Source organism: Anoplopoma fimbria, chromosome 5 (assembly GCF_027596085.1).
Source record: "Anoplopoma fimbria isolate UVic2021 breed Golden Eagle Sablefish chromosome 5, Afim_UVic_2022, whole genome shotgun sequence".
In the NCBI taxonomy this organism is placed as follows: Eukaryota; Metazoa; Chordata; class Actinopteri; order Perciformes; family Anoplopomatidae; genus Anoplopoma; species Anoplopoma fimbria.
In genome coordinates this window covers 14,878,052-14,898,704 of record NC_072453.1, presented here as the reverse complement: position 1 = coordinate 14,898,704, position 20,653 = coordinate 14,878,052, and the positions used below count along the sequence as shown (strand labels likewise).

General features: G+C 40.1%; 1 protein-coding gene across 1 annotated transcript in view; it reads right to left on the bottom strand.

Annotated features, from left to right (window-relative positions):
• atrnl1b (attractin-like 1b) overlaps positions 1–20,653 on the bottom strand; it is a 58,745-nt gene that overhangs the window by 24,161 nt on the left and 13,931 nt on the right. The window contains exons 17-24 of the mRNA XM_054598748.1: positions 20,454–20,645; positions 16,250–16,483; positions 15,079–15,216; positions 12,518–12,611; positions 5,072–5,124; positions 3,340–3,434; positions 3,021–3,099; positions 756–913 (exon numbers count right to left, since the gene is read on the bottom strand). Of these exons, the coding sequence (XP_054454723.1) occupies positions 756–913; positions 3,021–3,099; positions 3,340–3,434; positions 5,072–5,124; positions 12,518–12,611; positions 15,079–15,216; positions 16,250–16,483; positions 20,454–20,645 (1,043 nt within the window). The remainder of the gene's footprint in view (positions 1–755; positions 914–3,020; positions 3,100–3,339; positions 3,435–5,071; positions 5,125–12,517; positions 12,612–15,078; positions 15,217–16,249; positions 16,484–20,453; positions 20,646–20,653) is intronic.

Sequence of the window (20,653 nt, the reverse complement as noted above, 5' to 3'; positions counted from 1 at the left end):
ACGCCCACAACAAATATAAAAATCAATACTTGGAAGTGGGCTAATTAGAAAAATGGAATTGTGTGCTTTTAGTAGGAATAATAATTGAATCCATCATATTTCTCAGTAAAAGTGTCTGACTTAAGCGTACAATTTGGCAATACAATTGTTGCAGCCCTGCTTTCATTTATGTTTTGGCATACATATATATATTATCACCTACATCATCTATACCTGCACTTTATTAACACTATGTCCTTTGTCAACAGTTGCCTATATTAACACATCCTGCCGATAATGGAGAAACATTAGCATTCATTAAGAGTCTTTTATTGCCTTTTGACAAAAGCTGAATTATTGTTTTCCTGCAAACCCGGAACGAATGGCAGTAAATGGTATTTCTTTTTCACCGAGTTGTATTGTCGCCCCCATCCACCTCATCAAAGCCTCAATCTCCTCCATCCAGAAAGAGGGGTAGGAAAGGTTAAACGGTGCTTCGCTTTTGCCCGCTAAAAAGAAAAACAGCTGTGCAGCTATATGCACGCTAACCATCGCTCATTAAATCTGTAATTAGAATAAAGTGCACTTGGATTCACCCTGAGCAGCAACAACAACAAGCCCCTGCATCTGCAGAAGCTACCCTGCTAGGTTTATGTACTGTATGTAGGATCAATTGTTAATCAATGGCATGACTATATACAAGCAAAGACAACATCACACAGGACAGAGAAATAATCATATCACTGTGTTATCTTCTTCATAAACTCAGTCTTTACCTGGATCTTGATGGGCCATGAGAAGTTACTGACGTAGACGTAAAAGGTGATATTTGGGTTGCTTCTAAAGGTGAACTTCTCACAGGAGAAGCTGTCTCTGTACTCCTTGATGTTAGTTTTGGACACGATGGGCACTTCCTCTCCAGAGATGGTTCCAGCTGTTGGGACAAAGAGTTCACGTTTAGCACGCTGCCATTTTGGCGCCCAGACAGTGATGGATCGAGCTGGACCGGCTGCAACGTATCATTATGTATCCATTAATGGGTTTATCAAGCAAAGCTCTCATAAGCAATTATTATTATACATGTCTAAAGTGCATTCAAGTTATTTTTTGTTTGCCCTAAAACAGAGCAGAGCTTTAATTTGTTATCTAACACGCCGTCTAATTTTTATAGTTAAATGGACGTGGGAGAAAAGGCACAGCTTGAAAGGTCATGACTGAGTCATGTTAGCACATAGTCATCATTTGAATCAATAACACCGCATTCAGCTAATGCTTTTTGTAAAAACTGAGACCTAGAAAGTAGCAAATAATGCCCTTAGGGTGAATTCAGTCTACATGAGGGCATCAACGATCTGCACAGATCAACTATTATTTATTTTTAATACTTGTTTGTGGCCATTAATGTTCAGAATTCATGCATGAGAGGGGTGTTGTTTCTTTTTAAAGCCCAAAACTGGTTGTTTGACTCAATAGAATTCAATAGTGTCAAAACTGAAGTAAACTTTTGTATTCTAAATACCCATCATGAAATAAAAAGGAAGTCCTCTCCAGCCGAAGTCTATTTCTAAGTCTATTTTCCGTCCATCTAAATGTTTCAAGTCATTTCTTATTCTTCCTCGTGTCAGTAGGTCCTCAGCATTGACATTCCAACCCACAGCCGTGAAACAAAGGAAGTGAAAATGACAGCTTGAGTGTGGCTACGTGGGCATGTTTATCTTAATTGAAATCACCCTCCTCCTCCCACCCAAAGGCGCCTCAACGCTCTTGTCGATTGTGAAGAGGCTCCCGTTCCTTCTGAGACGCAATATCTCTGTGGAGGGAAAGGGGACCCAACTTCAAATATTAATGACGGTGCTCCGGAAAAAAAAAAAAAAGGTTAAGGTGGCGAAGAGGGGAGGGGGCGCGCAGGAGGTTAACGTGTTTTAGTGGTCGGGGGAAATGTCAGTTGTTGTGCGGAGGGAGAGAGTGGCAGATGACTTTAGAGGAGGGGGGGCGGGAGATAAACGGTGGCACTGGACCACTGCAGTGTCCTTGGGTGTCTTTCATCACGGGACCACTAACACCCACTCAACAGTGACACAGTACACACTAACATGAGGTACATTACTCTTTTATTGTTCCTGCTATAGCTGTTATACCAACTGACCAAATTATTATTGTAATAAATACATAAAATATATAACAAAAAAAGCCAAATTACCTACAACAGACACTCAACAACTAAAGCCTCAGACATCTAAGGTGGCAGATAAGGACCAAATTAACAGCAACATGAGACATTTTTTGTCATTAAATACAATTTAAAATGAATGGAAATTATTAAACAAGGGTTTTTTTGATTATGTTATATCTAGGTACATTTGAACGGTGTACATTTCTGTGAATATTGTGGTGGCAGGTGATTACAGGCATTTCAATGAAATAAATAGAGACAGTATGTCTTATTAGCCTGGGTCTTTGTTTGACCTGTTGATAAAAAAAAAATCCTATGTGGATGGAAATCACTTCTTATTCATGCTTCTGACAAACTGAGTGTATATATCCATTTGTGTGGTAGCGGCAGATTATGCAGCAGGAGGGCTGGTCTGGACATTTTATGAGATTTTGAATATCTGCTTTAGTGACCTTCCAACGCTTATAAAGATAATTTATAAAATCCAAATAGGACTTCAATTTAACAAATTCTGATCCTTTTGACCCAAATCTCTGACTGTTTTGATGACCTAAGCCATTTGTTAGGTGTAAATATTCAACTAATGTGTGCAGAAGGTCGCAATATGTAATTCACAGACAAATGGGAGGAAGAGAAAACTCATTATCCACTGGACTCTTGACAGCTTGGACAATTCATCGAGTTAGTTTCAAATTAAACTTTCTAAGAAATGGACTGATTATTCAATAAACACTGACAAGATGGAATTAATATATATTTAACATGAGGAAATGGGCTGCGTACACAGTTTCGCCCTCGTCAAGGGTCTGTCAGATAGAAGGTGTTTTTAATAGACAATAAATGAACTGCCAAGTCGAGAATAAAGTACCTGTTGATCCCACCGACCAGGTGATGTTGAGGTTAAAGTTGTTGGATGCATTAATGGACATGTCCAAGTTCTTGTTAGCCTTCAGGAGGAGAACATAAAACATTTATTTAGTTAAATATAAGATAAACTCATAATACCGCACAGACAGACGCAGGAGCATCATATAGTGAAGTACATCATTAAAGCAGGGATATAATGAAACGTTTATGAAATCAAACAAGGATTCAGCGAGCCTTAAACTATTTATGAGCTGTTCCAGACTCGATAGAAAAATGATCATCAATGTTAAATGTAGCATGAAGTATGAAGAGATAGTTACCTGCTCAGGTGAGGCCATAAAGTTGATAGCTGTGTAGTGATTATCATCTTCTTGGATGAGACTGAAGGTGAACTGGTAGTCGATCAGGAGATTGTCTATATTGTAAAATCAGACGGCAAAGACAGGTCTCATATCCTTTCATATCATTCAACAGAACACTGCATGTAATAATGATATCAATGAGTGGAAACTGTCTGAAGAACATTCACAATATGAGCTTACACCACTAGTGACTGCTATGACAGCATAAATAGAAGAGATGTACGCTATGTCATGAGAAACTTCCAACCGCGATAGATTGAATGATGGAGAGTGAAATCAAAATATCTGTAATCAAATCCAACGACAGCAATCAGGAGCTTCAATTTTCTCATCAAGCACGGAATGAGTAGGAATACCTGACCCTGACAGCGAGCTCGGAAAATCCCCCTGCGGCGAATAATAAAGTATCAGATTATTCATTAATAGTGGGCATTTAATCATGCAATTCACTAAATACTCATTTTTGGATCGTATCCATTATCACAATCTGTACCATAGATGTTTATTTTTTTTGTCTGAAAGTAAAGGGGCAGCAGATTACTCTATTTCCTGTGGGCATTTATTTTTTTCATAATAAATAAAAACAGTATCATATATATAATCCAACTTTGTTGATTCAAATAATTTCTTACTCATGCTCAGGTCAAATTGGATATACATCATTTTGTCTAGGTCCGAAAAGTTGTGCAAAAAGACTGAGAGTTCCTGTTTTAACCTAAATATTAAAGATTAAGACGGTCTGCATTTATGACCTTTAAATGCTAAATATACTAATATCTTAACATCCACTAACAAAATAATGGATGTTATAGTCGCATTAACGGTGTTTATGTGACAGTTCTTCTGTTTGATTGCCTGCGTGGGTATGTCTGCATGTGACAGAACAAACAGTTTGGGGAGACAGCAGAAGTGAGAAGTCAACTAATAACACACACTGTGAAGGGGCTGGATAACGTCACAATAAGTGCATCATGTTAATCCACGTGGCCTTTCAGATAGTCGGGGGGGGTCGTCATGTTTACAATAGTGCGTAACAGAGCTCAAGAGAAAAGTCCAAGTGGTGTGCGGAGGTTAAAGCAAGCTCCGGGCTTTTAGTTCACGTCTTCCCCTCATTGAGCCCGCTGTCATGCTGTGGCATTTCAAAAAGGGACAAAAACTTGGCAAAAAAAAGCTCTGTTGTCAGTGGCAGAATGTCAAAAGAGAGATATGCTGCGGCACCGTGAAGGACGCCACATCATGCAAATAAACACACGGAGCACACAAACACAGTACAGTATACACAGAAATACCAGGCCCTGGCTGTCAATTTTATGTGATTTAGTTTTTCCATAGTGCAGCTTTTTTTGCATCACTCACCTTGATACATTTGCGCTTCACACTCGCGTCAAACTAACATTTTGTCAACTTTCTAAATTAACGAATGAGTGGGCGGGTGACGGAGGGAGTGAGTAGACAAGTGGAGCGTTTTTTTTTACTCCTCCGTCTCCTTGATTAGCTCAATCACTCACTCCTTCTGATGCACTTGACATTTTCACGACAAGTCATTCTGTCACCGAACAAGCGCCCCTGGTGCCAAAGTGCTAAAATGCTCCATCTGCCCTGAGCCCCGAGAGTGGAAGTGGAGAGGGAGAGAATAGCAAAGTGTGTGTTTGTATGTGAGCATGGAACCGCCCGGTGCAGAAGTACTCACAGTAGCAGGTTCCTCGGAGTGGATTGCCAAGGTAACGGTTTTCTGAGTCACATCTGCAGTGAAGAAAACAGACAGAGAGGAGAGAACAGGATGAAGAAAGGTGCTAACAGATTGAGAGCGAGCATGCATCCTTATCAGAGGCCGTGTATGTCGAGTGCCAGCGCATTAGCTCCTGCTGTCGGCGCCTCATCAAGTCTCTTACTCCTGACAAACAGGAAATAATCTGATCAATTTTAGTTTGCTAAAGTTAATTAGTTTTTTGTGTGTGTTTTTTTTATTTTTTTTTTTTAACTTTTGTTTATCAAAAGGAACACATTGACATGCAACAAATTTAATGTAGCACCTGATCACAGAGCACAGAGAGCGGCATCTTACAAGTCATGTACAAAGTTTAATCCCTTAAAGTCCTCGGAGCAAACAGCACAATTTATGTAAATGACTTCCTGCTTGATTATTTGAGATGTATAATCCTAAATTGAGATGTGAAAGCCAAATGGAGAGTAACCAGCAATCAAGGTGAATCATTTTTAAGGAAAATGATCAGATAAGACAATTATTATTTATTAACCTGGAGCTTTAGGATTCAGACTGGATAATCAGAGCTCAGGGACAACATCTTAACAACTCCCGCGGCTCATGACTTGTTTACTTTTGATTGCAAAATGATCGGCTCGTTACTTTTGATTATCCCCTCGATTCATCGCCTTATTAAAGTTATGTTTTAGGGAGAATACCCAGAAAGATCAGAGATAACCCTGTTCTGGAGTGGAGTTCAATATCCAAGTGCATCAAAATCATCTAAAGTGCCGAATATCTCTTAACCAGCACTAACCAAAAGGTTAATAAAGCCTGAAAAAGTTTGAATGAAATAGAAATAGAAATCCAAATGTAGAAAACTGAACAACAACATGTTCTTCTTCTTATCCTGATTAGCCCTACGTTAATGACTCGGTTTACATCTGCATGGAAACATCAGGAGGAAAAGAGGCAGTCCACTCTGTAGTACAATAAGTAGAATACATGTCCACTATGTATTACATTTAGTACAATTATATGCATTAAAACGATGCACCCTTGCATTTTTGATTTGGCTGTTCAGTCTGTTATGAGAGTTATACTAAAAAAAATAAACACAATTCTACTTCTCATCCATTTTACAAACTCTTTTTCTTTTTACTTGTATTAATTTATACATGAAGCACACAGTAATAAAGGACACTATTGGCCTTCACGGGGGAAGAAAAATACAGTTTAATTTCCCCGTTAAAGACCCAGTGAAGCAAAAAAAAATATGTTTATCCAATTCTAACGATAACACAGCTATAAAACTGTGAAACATAAGAGGCAAACAAAAAGCAGTCATTTCCAGAAGAAGAAAAAAATATGAACTATAATTACCCTGCATGGTTTGTGTTTATAGCAAGTGTGAAATGACTGTAAGCCCAGGGCCAATGAATCTATAACTCAAGCTAATGAGTGTCCTAACCCAGGGCTAAACATAGTGTGAAAATTGGACAATTACTAAGTTCCATTTGCCTCCAATCTATTGTTGTGAGTGGACAAACACTCTAATTTAAAAAGACTCGCACATCGCAACTGTCCTCCCAAATGGAAAATAAAAACACCAACTGATTCTTGACAGTGAAAAGATGCAAATCTTTTAACCTCGCTGTGATTCACTGCTGCATATACTGCATGAACTTGATTCTCTAACCATTTTAAGGTGCAGTCTCTATACTGTCCTGCAGAGTTGGATTAATACATTTCTTAAAAAAAAACTTTTCTGTGCATTCATTAAATAGACGGCTATGAATGGGGTTTGTTAGGGTCCTTTGAGGTCATGTATGTTGTTCAAACCCACGGCAGTTTAACGCTTTACATGATTTTCACGCAGATATCATGGCAAAATAGTCTGATTTTCTGCAGAGCTAAATAATTTATCATCCACAGAGAGCCATCAACTGTTCTGTGCTTTAATGTGTGTTCATAAGGTCTCATGGCTTTCAAAAAGCCTGTAATGGAGATGAACATGTGGCAGGGTTCATTGGATTACAGTGCTCTTTATCTCCATTTTAAAGCATCTCTCTGCTCTTTCTCTCAATCTTTAACTGTCTACAATTCACTCTGAACTACTTTTCCATCCCTCTGCTGTAATAAGAAGAGCTAGAACTGCACTTATAAAGTGAAAATGACATTAAAACATATGAAATACCCATTATCACGCGCGTTTCTTTCAACAGTTGTTATATATCTCACAGACAACCAATTAGAGTTGTTAAAATGTGAACATCGGAGGCGGTGTTGCGGAGAGGAGCGAACCAGCTGAGAGACACGGACGCCGCTGAAGAGGAGGAGGTGGCCGAAAATGATGTGACAGAGAATGACTCTGCCCCTAAAAATAAAGGCAACATCGGTTGTTTTGCAGCATTTTGGATTCACGGGACAGTCGCCCGTCACTACTGACGGCATCACACAAAAACAATGTCAGTCAGATGTGGGAGGAGACGTGTCCCAACACCTTAAATATCAGCAGGGAGTAATACAAGCAGCACGTAGAGTAAAAAAAAAGTTCTGGCTTGAGCTCTGATTATGTGGTAAAAAAAGAACTTAACTTTTCAATATGAATGGGGCTTATTCATCTCATATACTGTCCCCAACAGCTGTTTTACTGGAGCTGCTGGTTAGTCACAGGCACTCAGAGGTAGATTTTTTTTAGTAAATACATGCTTTAACAATATTACCTGACCTGATCGGGAAGGATTCTGACTCAACATCTACCCGGCATGTCCTGAAGGACAAGCATCAGTGCTCTAAATGATCTAATGGGGGGGGGGTAGCACACCGAGCTGGGGAGGAGCCAGCTCTGTCGCTCTGACTGTTAATATTAAATAGGCAAGGACAGGGTAGAGTGCTCTTTCACCACGGAACAAAGGACGGGGGACAAACGCCGCCACGGGCTTTTGAACCTCGCAGAACATCGCTCCTGGGGCGTTTCAGCCGCCTGGCATTTGCAGATGGCAAAACATACGCACACCCACGCGCTCATCGCCAAGTGTATAATGCAACTCCCCGACGCTGTGCCGTAATTTTTATCTACACCTGCATGCATGCGTGCACACATCAGAACTTCAGGCAATCCCGCTCTGTTGTATCTTAATTTGATCTACACTCAACTTGGAACCTTTGTCTGTGCACACACATGAGGATTTAACAGGCACACACACACACACACACACACACACACACACACACACACACACAGAGAGGAAATGTGCTATGAACATGTACAATGTCCTTGCCACATTCGCAGGCTAGAGCAAGTACACACACGTGTTCACTCTGACTTACTCCCAGCTACTTCCAGCAGAAAAATAATCCAGAATAATGTATGCATCCAAATAAGCACTATAATAAGAAACATTTGACTCATCACGCTGTAACGCAGCATGGACCTCATCAATTGTTTTTCAAAAACAATTCTATTCTGCACTGATGCACCCTTCGCTTCATTACTGCAGCTATTATTTTGAGGTCCTAATGGCGTCCGTGCATGCATGTGTGAACGCGTGCGTCTGTGTAGTGCTGTGTACACTGTGGAGAAAAAAAGACAGAGTACCCTTGTGTAGAGGTCTTTGTTTAAGAGTTACTGCTGGGGATGGTGTGAGTGGTTGGCCGACACTGACTACATGTAATGAGATACCAGAAAATTGCATTATAAAAAAAGGGGAGCCGCAAACACCTCAACTGTTAGTCAATACAAACACACACTAATTAGATTTCACTTGGATAAAAGGTGATTAGTCTAACATGTGCGAATGTGAAAATGCTTCTTGATTTGGAGATTAAAGACACCACTTAAAGCAGCAGTTGTTGACGGCGAAAAACGCTAATCTAATTACGGGCTGCAAAATGGGACTGAATTAGCAACATATTCTGGTGGTTTATATTGCTGGCTGAATTTTCAGATGATAATCAGTAATGGGCCGCAGGAACCTTTTTTCCTAAAACTGGCTCCGGAGCTGTATGGGCACATCCTCCCTCTAAATGGCTGATGATGATTGGCCTGCTGGTGCTTGGCTCGTTCTGATACGCCACTCTGATTTTCCGAGGGTTGGAAACAGAGTCGTTTGTGTCGACTGTTTGCCACCTGCTACCAGAGTGCCGCCCCGCATTGTGCTGCACTGCACTGCACTCCATCTGGTAGCGGAAATTAATGTGACATTTTGTCATTTGTGCAAAGTGTCATTTATTTTCTGTCAAAGTCAACAGTAAAAGCATTGAGGGTTTTGTGGAGGTCTCACTCCTCTCTACACAACCTACTGAGCACTGCCTGTGTTCTCTCACACAATAGTTTTTTCTTGCTTTGACGTCATCTCTGCTGTATTATTTAGGAGATGAACTTTGTTAAAAAAAAAAACAATAAGTCCCTACAGGTGTTGCACTTTCTTCTTCTGATCTAGAATAACAACCAAGTTTCTGTTCTATTGGCTCGTATGAAAAAAAAAAAACTTCTTCTCACACAAAAAGTGTTACAGGTATTGATCCTTGTGCACTTGATGATTTCTCTGACAGAAAAACTATTTTGCCAGATACTGAGTTCATGACACCTGAATAAAAATTTGATTACTAAAAAAAAAAAAGTATAAACAATCTTGAAAATGCTACAGAATTATTTTCTTGTGCACACCAGCAAATACAAACACATGATTTACATACAGAGCATGATGCCTCTCATATGTTTGTCCACATGTGACTGTGTGTAAATTGTATGCATCCGTATGTTTACCACCTGAGACATATACATACATGTTCAGGCTAAGGCTGCGAAAAATAATAATTTCCCTGGAACAACAGGGCTTAACAATTTGAACAGTGATGGCAAAACTTAAGGTTAGGTCACTGAGAATGAAAATCAATTTTGAGGGACTTTCAAGTCGGGTATTTACAAAATAATATATAAAGTGATGATAAAAACAGAACATAGAGAGCCGCAGCTTTGTTTGAGATTCAAACCTAAAAGGTGCTATGGAGTGATGCATTTATGAGCGGGTCTCCTTTTGGGAGACATCATTCCACAAGAGTATAGCCATGTGCCAACAAAGGTAAGGAAGAAGAAGACTAGCTGGTCAAATTTGATGTAAACAATCCACAATTTAAAAGATATCTTTTAAAAATCACCTTGACAAATAGACCTCAAGGATACACGCAATGTGTTTTGGTGAAAGACGGAATGTAAACTTTTGTTTATTTGTAAGAAAACTCCAGAGGGTACTTTAAGGGCATTCTGACGACTGTATGTGACTAAACTGTAACTCTAACTGTAATTTTATTCAGTGAGAAGATGTCTCACTGGAATCAGCGTAACACGTCCGAACTCTGACTGACCTCTAAATATTTATTTTTTTATCAAAAGGCTTCGGAATAATTCAGATGCCCCGTGAAATGTGAAACTGAACACGTAGTGACGACAAAACTGATAACAAACCTGAATATGTGATTTTGATCCAGAATTAGAGAAATTGAAGGGTTTTTATTTCAGGCCAAGGTGCGTGCGTGGGTGTGTATGCGCATTCGTGTTTGCCAGTGACCCTTCCATAACTCCTACTGCATTAGGGGTATTAAAAACATCAGAGTCCATTCTGCTTACAACTGGGAAAGCGGACAGCTAAGTGGAGATGGTCCGCCCACACCAGAGGAAATCCACCGCATCAGCAGAAATTGTGCTGGAGGTGGAGTTTCTGGCCAAAATGCCAACTGATGGTTTTCTGTTTTTATACCACCGAGTCCAATCCTCCACATGAGAAGGAAGAGAGCAGCTCTTAGTGATCAGAAATCAATGCTCTTGAACTGTGACCTCACAGTCTCTGAATCCCATTACAGAATTACAACAAAAGGGGTTACTGAAAGTCAGACAATGTCGGGATTCAAAATTAGAGCTGAACGAAATGGGGAAATAATCCAATTGCATTTTTTTTTCCCAGACCAACATTGCGATTGTGATTCAGATTGCAATTTTTTTTAAAACTAGTTAATTATCTTCTGTAAAAATGTACTAGTCAAAAGCAATAAATCATTCTGTAGTAAGACCAATAAGACACTGGATGGAGTCAACATATAAACAGCTCTCTTATGTTATGTCATGGTATGATGAATTGAGATGAATTGATGAATAAGATAACATTTAATTAGCTATCGAATTGTAAAAAACTTTTTTTCAATTGATTCCAATCTGCGGCCCTTTCCTGCGTGTCATCCCCCTCTCTCTACCCCCTACCCATCATTCTTCAGGCGCACTAAAAAACACAATAAAGAAAACTTAAAAAGTCATTTTTTTTAATATATATAGATAAATGGACTTTTCTAGTCTTTCGACCACTCAAAGTGCTTTACACTACATGTCAACATGAACCCATTTATACACACATTCATACACTGATCACATAGGCTGCCATACAAGGTGCCACCTGCTCATCAGGACGTAAACTAATACTAATTGACACACTCACACATCCATGGCCGTGGACTGGAAGAGGCGGGGATCAAACTGATTAATGGTCGACCCGGTCTACCTCCTGAGCCACAGCTGCCCCACTTAAGTGCACTAAAGTGTACATTGACTATAGCTAACTCAAAGCCTATATTTACTTATTTTGAAGTGTCTTTCTGACTTACCCGTGACAGCCCACAAATATTGAGGATTTGTTTTGGAAAAGAAAACAGAAAAAAAAAACCTCTGTGGGTCTCTACCTTCCATTGTGATGTATTGTTATTGGTGTCAATGCCATGTTATCAATAATTATGTCAGATTATATAAAGTGACAAACAAGGGGCCAACTTGTTCTACGCCAACTTTCATGAATCTTTATGTATCCTCCTTATAAACTGCAGGGTGTGTTTTTAACTCGGTGCAATAACAGAAGCTGTTTATAAAAATGTTGAAATCGCAGAACCAATATTCATTTTTCTTTTCAGCAAAATATCACAAACAGCACACAACACCCTCCCATATGGATCAGTCTCACTTGTCAAAACGGGTTTCCCTTAAAATAGCCCCGAGCATTTCGTCATGGCTTCATCCCAAGTGATTACCGGCCCAATGACAGGCCGCCCAGAGACACACTTTTGATTGACATTACCTCAAGTCAGTGAATTTCAGTTGGAGCATTAACACCGTTTCTCTCATTTTACCTCTCGGTTGGAGGTCTGAACTTTTGGAAACCGGTTGAAGTGACCGTGACCTAATGCGGAGCTAATGAAAAGCCAAACTATGCTGGAAAATGAAACCATCTAAAGAAACTACGAAGCTGAAAGCCACTTCTGTTTTTTAACGTGTGTGTGTGTGTGTGTGTGTGTGTGTGTGTGTGTGTGTGTGTGTGTGTGTGTGTGTGTGTGTGTGTGTGTGTGTGTGTGTGTGTGTGTGTGATTGTGTTAGCGTGAGGTACTCACAGCTGGCACTGGTCTCCTTTGATCCCCTTGGTGGTGCAGAAGCACTTGCCAGATAACACCTGGCACACACTTGCATGACCATTACACTTGCAGGCTGGAAGGGGAGACAAAGCACAGATAGAAAGAGAGAGGAGAGAGAGAGAGAGAGAGAGAGAGAGAGAGAACAGAGGCATTATTGATTAGCATCAAACAATGTTTGTGAGGTGAGGTTCGTATGTGCTTGCGCCCAGTTAGTGATTTCCAACTTCAGTTTAAAGCTTTGAGTTCAGGAACTCCGGAGGGCACAATACATCCTACAATTCCAACAACAACAGTTGTTTCCCCCCCCCCCCCCCCCCCCCCCACACACACTTTTAAGCACTAGGCTGACAGTTTCCCTATTGATTGCGGTGTTTGTGCTAAGCTAGGCTACCGACATCTCTTCTGCTGTACTGAACACGCGGAGATGAAACTGATATTGATCTGGGTGAGGATGGTAAACAAGTATGTTTCCCAAAAGATTGGCTCAACTGAAAATCTGAGACATGATGGAGAAATATGCACCCCGTAGAGAGAACAACACGATACCTGCGAGGCATCGTGTGTGTGTGTGTGTGTGTGTGTGTGTGTGTGTGTGTGTGTGTGTGTGTGTGTGTGTGTGTGGAATACAAACAGTGCAGCAATAGATGTGTGAATTGACTCCTTAAGAGTGCTTCTAGTGTGGCAGCTTTTCAGGTTTGCATTTGAAGGACAAAAAAAAAAAACTGACCTATTCCCTATTCAGTTGACAGAGCTTTAAAACAATGAGAAGGTGTATTACGGGAGGGTCAGTGGACTCAGTGCTGAAACTTCCTCCAGCATATTTCCCAAATAGGTACATGTGAATATTTGAGGTGACAGGAATGCTTTTAACTGACTGTCATAGCACTTTCTCCTGCACTTCTTGTCATTGACAGCTGGCGAAAAAACAGCGAGTTAGTTGTACTTCACTGTGTGCAAGTCACACTGGAAAGGAGGGTTTGCTAAGTGCCCACTGTGCGTAAAACAAACATTGAATATGCAATGGATTCCCTTTTCTATTTGCATGCAGCAATGACACATTATGACTTTGAGTCATTTTGTCCTCAGGCTCCGAAAGGATAAGAAGACTATTCCCTTCACAGATGCTCACCTGTGTAGTTTCACTTTATGGGTTACAGATATAGCCTATGCATCAACAGATGGTATCTGAGACCATAAAGCTCCCAGGTGTGTGTGTGTGTGTGTGTGTGTGTGTGTGTGTGTGTGTGTGTGTGTGTGTGTGTGTGTGTGTGTGTGTAGCTCACAGTCTGGCAGTTCAAGCATTTGCCTCCATGTAATATCTCAGGAGTGCTATTCATGTCTCATAAGGCACCAGTGTGGGTAAATCTAACTACTACCAGTCAATCTATATTTATTATTTATTCACCAATACCCTGAGACTGTTGTCAAATGCACATACAGTCATTTAATATTTAGTTAAATGCCTGTCCATTTGCTAACAGCTTAATGTTTACACCCATTCCCCACATTAAATTCAGCAAGCATTATGTGCTTTTGCTTTGACAACATGAATGCCGTATAAATTATGGTTTGCAGTCACTCCGGATAATTTATTCCGCACTGAGCAGGAGACACGGATAATAAATCTGCATTATGTGCCATTCAAATCTCAATCAAAAAAGTTTTATATCCACTGAGAAAATACCTGAGTACCACACCCTGACAATTAGTACAACAACTAAATCATAGTGGATATGTGTTGGAATTTTTTATCATGGCTTTATATTGTCAGTGTTTCACGAAGCTCAACACTCCTGTATGTGTGTGTGTGTGTGTGTGTGTGTGTGTGTGTGTGTGTGTATTCTCAATACATCCAGAATTACGATGCATGGCGTATTTCTACTTTGAACAAAGCAGGGCTTTAAGGTGTGGAACACCACAGAAACACAAGAAGTCAGTATTTGACCTTCAGCTTCATCTCTATTTCCCACAGTGGATCACATCTGCTCTAATGTCAGGAAAACACAGTTCATCTTCAGTGAGGCATTTTCAACTGAGTAAACACAGCAAAAAATAAACCAACAGAGACCTGATGTGTATTTTACCTTTAGTTGTTTTTATGTTAACACTTATATATATTATAAAACCAGCATATGAAGGAATATTCTCATTAATCAAACAAGGGAGACAAAATGTCACCAATTCTTATCAATACACAACAGTGCCCTCTGTTGGTTAAGATGCTGTATTACTGTATGTTTATCATGCAATCTACTAATTAGAATTCAATAAGTAAATAATATTCCTCTAAGAGTTTAATTTTAATCCACACACACACACACAGCAGCTCTGGTCCAAATTAAAGAACATAGAGAATGTAGTTTGAGATGTAGTTGTTCAAACGTACATTTTTAATTAAATGCATATAGAAGATTGAGAAAAGTTTAAGGGTGTTAGAGGTAAACTACATCAATTGACTGATTCATCAAAATGACATCAAGTAAATCCATTACGTCTCATGTGTGCAGAGTAACTCATTTCTGAGGCGATGCCACACTCACCCTGGCATTTGCCGCCATTGGTCGGGTCTCCATGGTAACCAGGCATGCAGGTCTGGCAGTGAGGACCGGTGGTGAGGTTGCGGCACTGTTCGCACACACTGCCGTTCACACACGTGCTGTGGCCGTTACACTGGCACGCTGAGAGAGAAAACAGAGATGGTTATTGATTTATGCGACGTCAGGGTTAACTTTCAACATAATTAGGAGATGGCTGAAAATGAAATGTCAGATTCAGATTCATATATCCTTATTGTTGGTTATACTGGCAAGCTAACAAGGCAGAACCAGCATGGATTTTCATTATATTTTAATGATTAGGGACGATAAAATTCTGCCAACATGCTTGCAGTCACAATCTTCCCCATCCTTCTGCAAGCTAGTTTTGAATAGTTTGTGTCTAAGTCACTCAATCATTTTGATAATGCTCCCTGTAGCTAATAAACAACCAGGATTTGACACCATCCCAAAAAGAAATGTACACCTAGGGTTGTTGTTGTTGTTATTGCTTCCTGGAAAAGCAACGGGCCCATCGGAGCTGTCAGTAGCTTGTGCCTGCCATGTCATATTAATTACTATTTAATTAGACTTGCCATTTAAAAATAATTTTAATGGCTGCAATGTTTAATGAACCAGCATTCTTTCTGTCAACATCTAATGGAAAAGGTCGGGATATTTTATGTAAGACGCAAGTTAACCTTGTTAGTATCAAATATATGAGGAAATACGGATTGTTACAATTAATTCCACCATTAAGAATGACAAATTGAAGTACAGACACATTAAGGTGTGCACCTAAAGGATTAAACCCCATAATAAGGCAAAAATATCACCAAAACCCTTTTACATGTCAGATTTCTCAAGGTTTTTATACTTTTATATTAGCCTCACATTCTCCTATTGCAGCCAGCTGCGAGTATGTCATCATCTTACATGACGTGGTCGTATGGACTGGGGCTTAATGACAGCATTTAATGGCACACGAGCGTAAGGTTGCATAGAGTCAGCAGGGAGGGATGAGTTGCATAGGGAAGCTGTAACAAGAATCCTCGATAAGAACATCTTTTTAAACTTGAGACACGACAGTCAATAGGCAACAACAACAACAACAACCTCTCAAGAAGTCACCATGATCTGCAATTTCAGTAAGAGGAACAGGAAGTGGATCTCTTACCGGGGCATTGAATGAAGGCCCACTCGTAGCCCTTGTCTTTGGGGCAGATGCCCGGCTCCAGGATCATGTCCCCTGTTTGGATCTGCTGTCCCTGCTTCACCGGTCTCTTCATTGGCCCTCGGTAAGACCCCTCCGTGCAGAGGCCCTTCCCTGTGCTGCTGGGATCTCCACACCAGCCGCACTCAGGCTGCTCCAGGCATTGGGAACATGTCCGCAGGCCTGAACAGTTCTGGGCTAAAGGAGAGACGAAGGGAGAGGTACTTCTTACCAGTATCTTATTGTAAAGTTTCCATTACTGTTGCACTCCTCTGCTCTTTTTAAAGGGATTTAAACCTGTAAGTGTTTTCTATCTTCGTTTATATTCCTTTGTTAGCCATATTTGTCAATTTCTTTTCATTTGAAAATGTATTTACCTGGGTAGTCACCTTGAAACAAAACAGCAGTCTGCTTATTTTAGGGCCAATGTTGAAGTAAACTAAATCCTGAAGGATGTTGCTTTCAGGGGTTTTATTTTTTTTAGGAGCCTTTTTAAACAGACATCTTCAGTCATTTCTTAGCTTTTAACCTGCAGATTAAGGAGCGTCAATGTGCTGAAAACACAAGCAGGTTATCTGATGAGCTGCCAGGACAACAGATTTAAAAGCGCATGAGATGATAGGAAGTGAAGAGCATTAAATAGTTGATTGAGGGGCAAAAAGGCAAAGAAACCGGGGCCAGTGAAAGGTTTGTGACGTGAGCAAAGTTCAATGAAAGGCTTAATGTTATGTGTGAAGTGGCACCTCACTCTGAACTCAGAAACCCAAAGGGAGCGTTGCTATTTTGTCATTTGGAAAGATGAACTTTCAGGCCACTAAATTGCTTGACAAGTTTCAGCACCGCCACTTGCCTGCAAGATAGACACTTGAGTTGGTGGGGGGGGGGGCATACTACTTCAAGGAGACAAACACTGAGTGCTTTTACCTCAGTTTATGTCAAACAAATCTCTAGCTATTCCGCTAATGGATGTGAAACCATGACAACAATCAGCACAAAGTACTGAAAGCCATTTAAGTTTGTTTTGACGACAGGACGTCAGTGGCAGATTTCTCACTAAAATACCATTCTGAGAAAAAAAAAAGCTGCGGAATGAAGACTTTCTGTCTTGCCAAGACACAAAAGCATGTTGAAATATTAAATCTGCCATAAAAACAAAATCCACATTTTCCGCATCGATCGAGACGAATAAATCAATACGTGCGAGCGCGAACAACTAAAACTGATGCCTTGAGCTGTTACATTAATTGGATGGTGATTATGAACGGGTCTGTACAGCAAAGAATGCGTCACTTCATCCAGCCTTAACAGTTTTCACCAGCCGAGCAAATATATAACCTGTGTTCCTGGACCCAAGTCTCTATACAGCACTGTCAGGTCTGCATGTATTTATGGGAGCCTTCAAGTGCATTTTAAAATGTGGAACCTCGGCACTCGATCACAAATGACATCGAAATGTCTTTTAAGGTAAAACTCTGGAGGCTCAGACTTTATGAGATCAGTTTATTTTACATCCACTCTGCTGTCCGACGTCTCCTGTGGTTACATTTACTATAAACTGTGTCTGCAGGCTGTTGCGCCACTTGCAAAGTGTTCTGTCTGGATTTTTGGAGCCTGCAAAGATTATTGATCGAAATGACAACCTTGCCACTTCAATTATCAGTCTTTTTAATGCACCCTGCAATCAACAGATGACAAACGTTGCTTTAAATCAACAGGTATCCTTACGAGTATGTTGACTTCAACATACTCCATCCAAAAGCAATTAGTTTTACGCTATCTTAACTGCTCCCCGCACTTTATTAAAATTGTTTCTCTAGTCTTCCTGTTCTGGATGCAGTCAAGCCAGGGCAATTTTAATTTTAAAGACCAAAGCATACTAGTGAATATTGAGATAGCAGAGATACAGAATGATTATTTGCCAGTACTTACTAATTGCTTATTTTGCAATAAAAACATCATAACAAACAACTAATCAACCCAAAAAAAAGGGTTCCCCTAATTCTTACAGCTGCCTCTCAGCTTGGGTTGCAACTCATGACTTTTTGCATAATCAGTTAATCTGCAGATTATTTGCTCAATTAATGATTTGTTTTACCCCATAAAAGACAGAAAATTGTGAATTACAAAAATTTTGAAAAAATGACAGAAACATGAAAGCAATTATCAGAGTAATTGACAATTCATTTTAATCAACTAATTGTTTCAGCTCCTGTACTTTACACAGTCACACACAGGCCAGTCCTATTACAAAAGATCAAATCAAGCACCGAGGAAAAGAGAGAAAGTCAACTCGACCTTGCATGTTTAAAATTCTGTCTGAAGTAAATGCAGCTTGGAGGGATTCTCTGTTTGTGGATGAAACAGATAGACAGTGTGTTCACAGCAGAGATGTGATGTTGATGTGTTTGGTCAGACTGTTGGATCTGTAAGATATGGCTACGAAGAAGCTGAGGAGATATTCTGATTCACTACTTCTATGATGACAGGTAGAAAATCACTAGAACTACTGCTGAAGGCCATAAATAAACAAAAACCTTCCCGGTAGCAAATAAACAAACTACCAACTATTAGGAACTAACTAGTTGTTCTATGTCAGAGCTGCAAAATTAGACTATTTTCTATCACAGTCCCTTTCAAACCGAGGTCTGTGGTTTGAAGTACGTGTATGCAGTGTACTCAACATAAATAAAGCCTCTCTACGCACTGAGAGGTAAGAAATAAAGCAAGCGAGGTCGACGACTCAAGTGGCGAATGAAACTTTTAGAGTGAATGTGAAGGAGCAAAGTCGGACGGAGCAAAACAAAAAAGGAGAAAACACAGAGAGAATTTATAGGATACCCTTCTGTGTCCTTCACGCCAAAAGGGACAAATTCCTCAAGACAAATATCCACAGTGCACATAAATGTCTCTGGGTTATCCAATACCAGCTGACACAAATGAATTTGGGACTGCAACCCTTCAGCTCCCCTAAATTTGTTACTCGCTAAACTGATCCGAGATGTTTTTTACGATCTGACACAACTATGGCGATAACCCATACATCACAAAGCTCGACGGCGCCGACCTGAACGACTGCACCAACCTTCAGGTGAGGGATCTCTCTGATCAACTTACCAATGTGTAGTGAATATACTGTTAACAGTTTTACCACTGCATGTGTCCAGTACTTATTCAATTTACTTCTGGACATGATGACAAATCAGAAGGAGATGTGTTTTGTTGCTCTGAGACATTGTTTCAGGTTTGAATCTAAACTTATTACGCCTTCTATCCGACCCTGATAGGTAATCCTGTTTTTTTTGCTGCCTTGTTCTTCATTGAATGTTTGAATTATTTTTCTTGAGTGTAAAGCACCTTGTAATCTGTGTTTTTTTATGAAGAATGAAGGGGATAAAATAAGTTATCACATTCTAGTATATACTCTAGAAAACCTGTACAAGATATTCAAGGATAAAATGGTTACAAATTGTGAAATCATGACAGAACTTTGGTCATTTTTAAATTGAAGATGACACGGACATGTGTACGGTAATCTTGAGAGCTTTAAGATTTTTTTTTAATTATGGAAGTGCCTTAAAAGAGAGCACTTTGATTGATGATATATTTTTTATACTTCATTAAAGTAGCGCTTTGGCCTACTAGCATTTTACAGCACAGGGATCCATCACTGAATTGCACCTCACCACCATAAAGTTGTTAAAGTAGCCTCGGGTAAATCTATTCCTAAATCCTACTCCAAAAAACTACAATAACATTTCTGTTTGAGCAGCCATTCCCACCATGTTTCTCTGAGTGTAGTTCTTTGGAGGCTTCTTTGAAACTGTTCCTTGATTCTTTACTGTCTTTAAACCCCTTAAGACCAGCTAATGGTAAACGTCCCTCTGCAGCATGGTCAACAGGGAAATCTAACAGAGTGGGCGACTATATATACACTAGAGTAATTGGCCATTACAAAAAAGAAGAAAAAAATGCTTTCAAAGCTAATCACAGGAAACGTATAGCACTTTCCTTCTGGCACAAACACCTTCCACTTTAAGCTGTTTTAACCTCTCCTCTGGCAGTGATGAATATTGACTGCTTACAGAACTCTTGTTGTCGACCACCTTAATGCCAGACTACGGACTTCAAAGAAGTCTCATCTAGATTTAGTTTAGTAAAAGACACTTACCCACACAATCTCCAGTCTGCCACTCCAGACACTGGCCGTAGGGAAAAGAGATGACGTAGGCCGTTGAGTCGACACAGCGCTGCGTACTGCCGCACCACATGCACTCCATGGCCTGGCTGGTGCAGTTGGCACAATTGGTGTGCAGCGAGCAGGGCTTCTTACAGGATAGACGGGTACTCTGATTGGGGTTTCCTGGACAG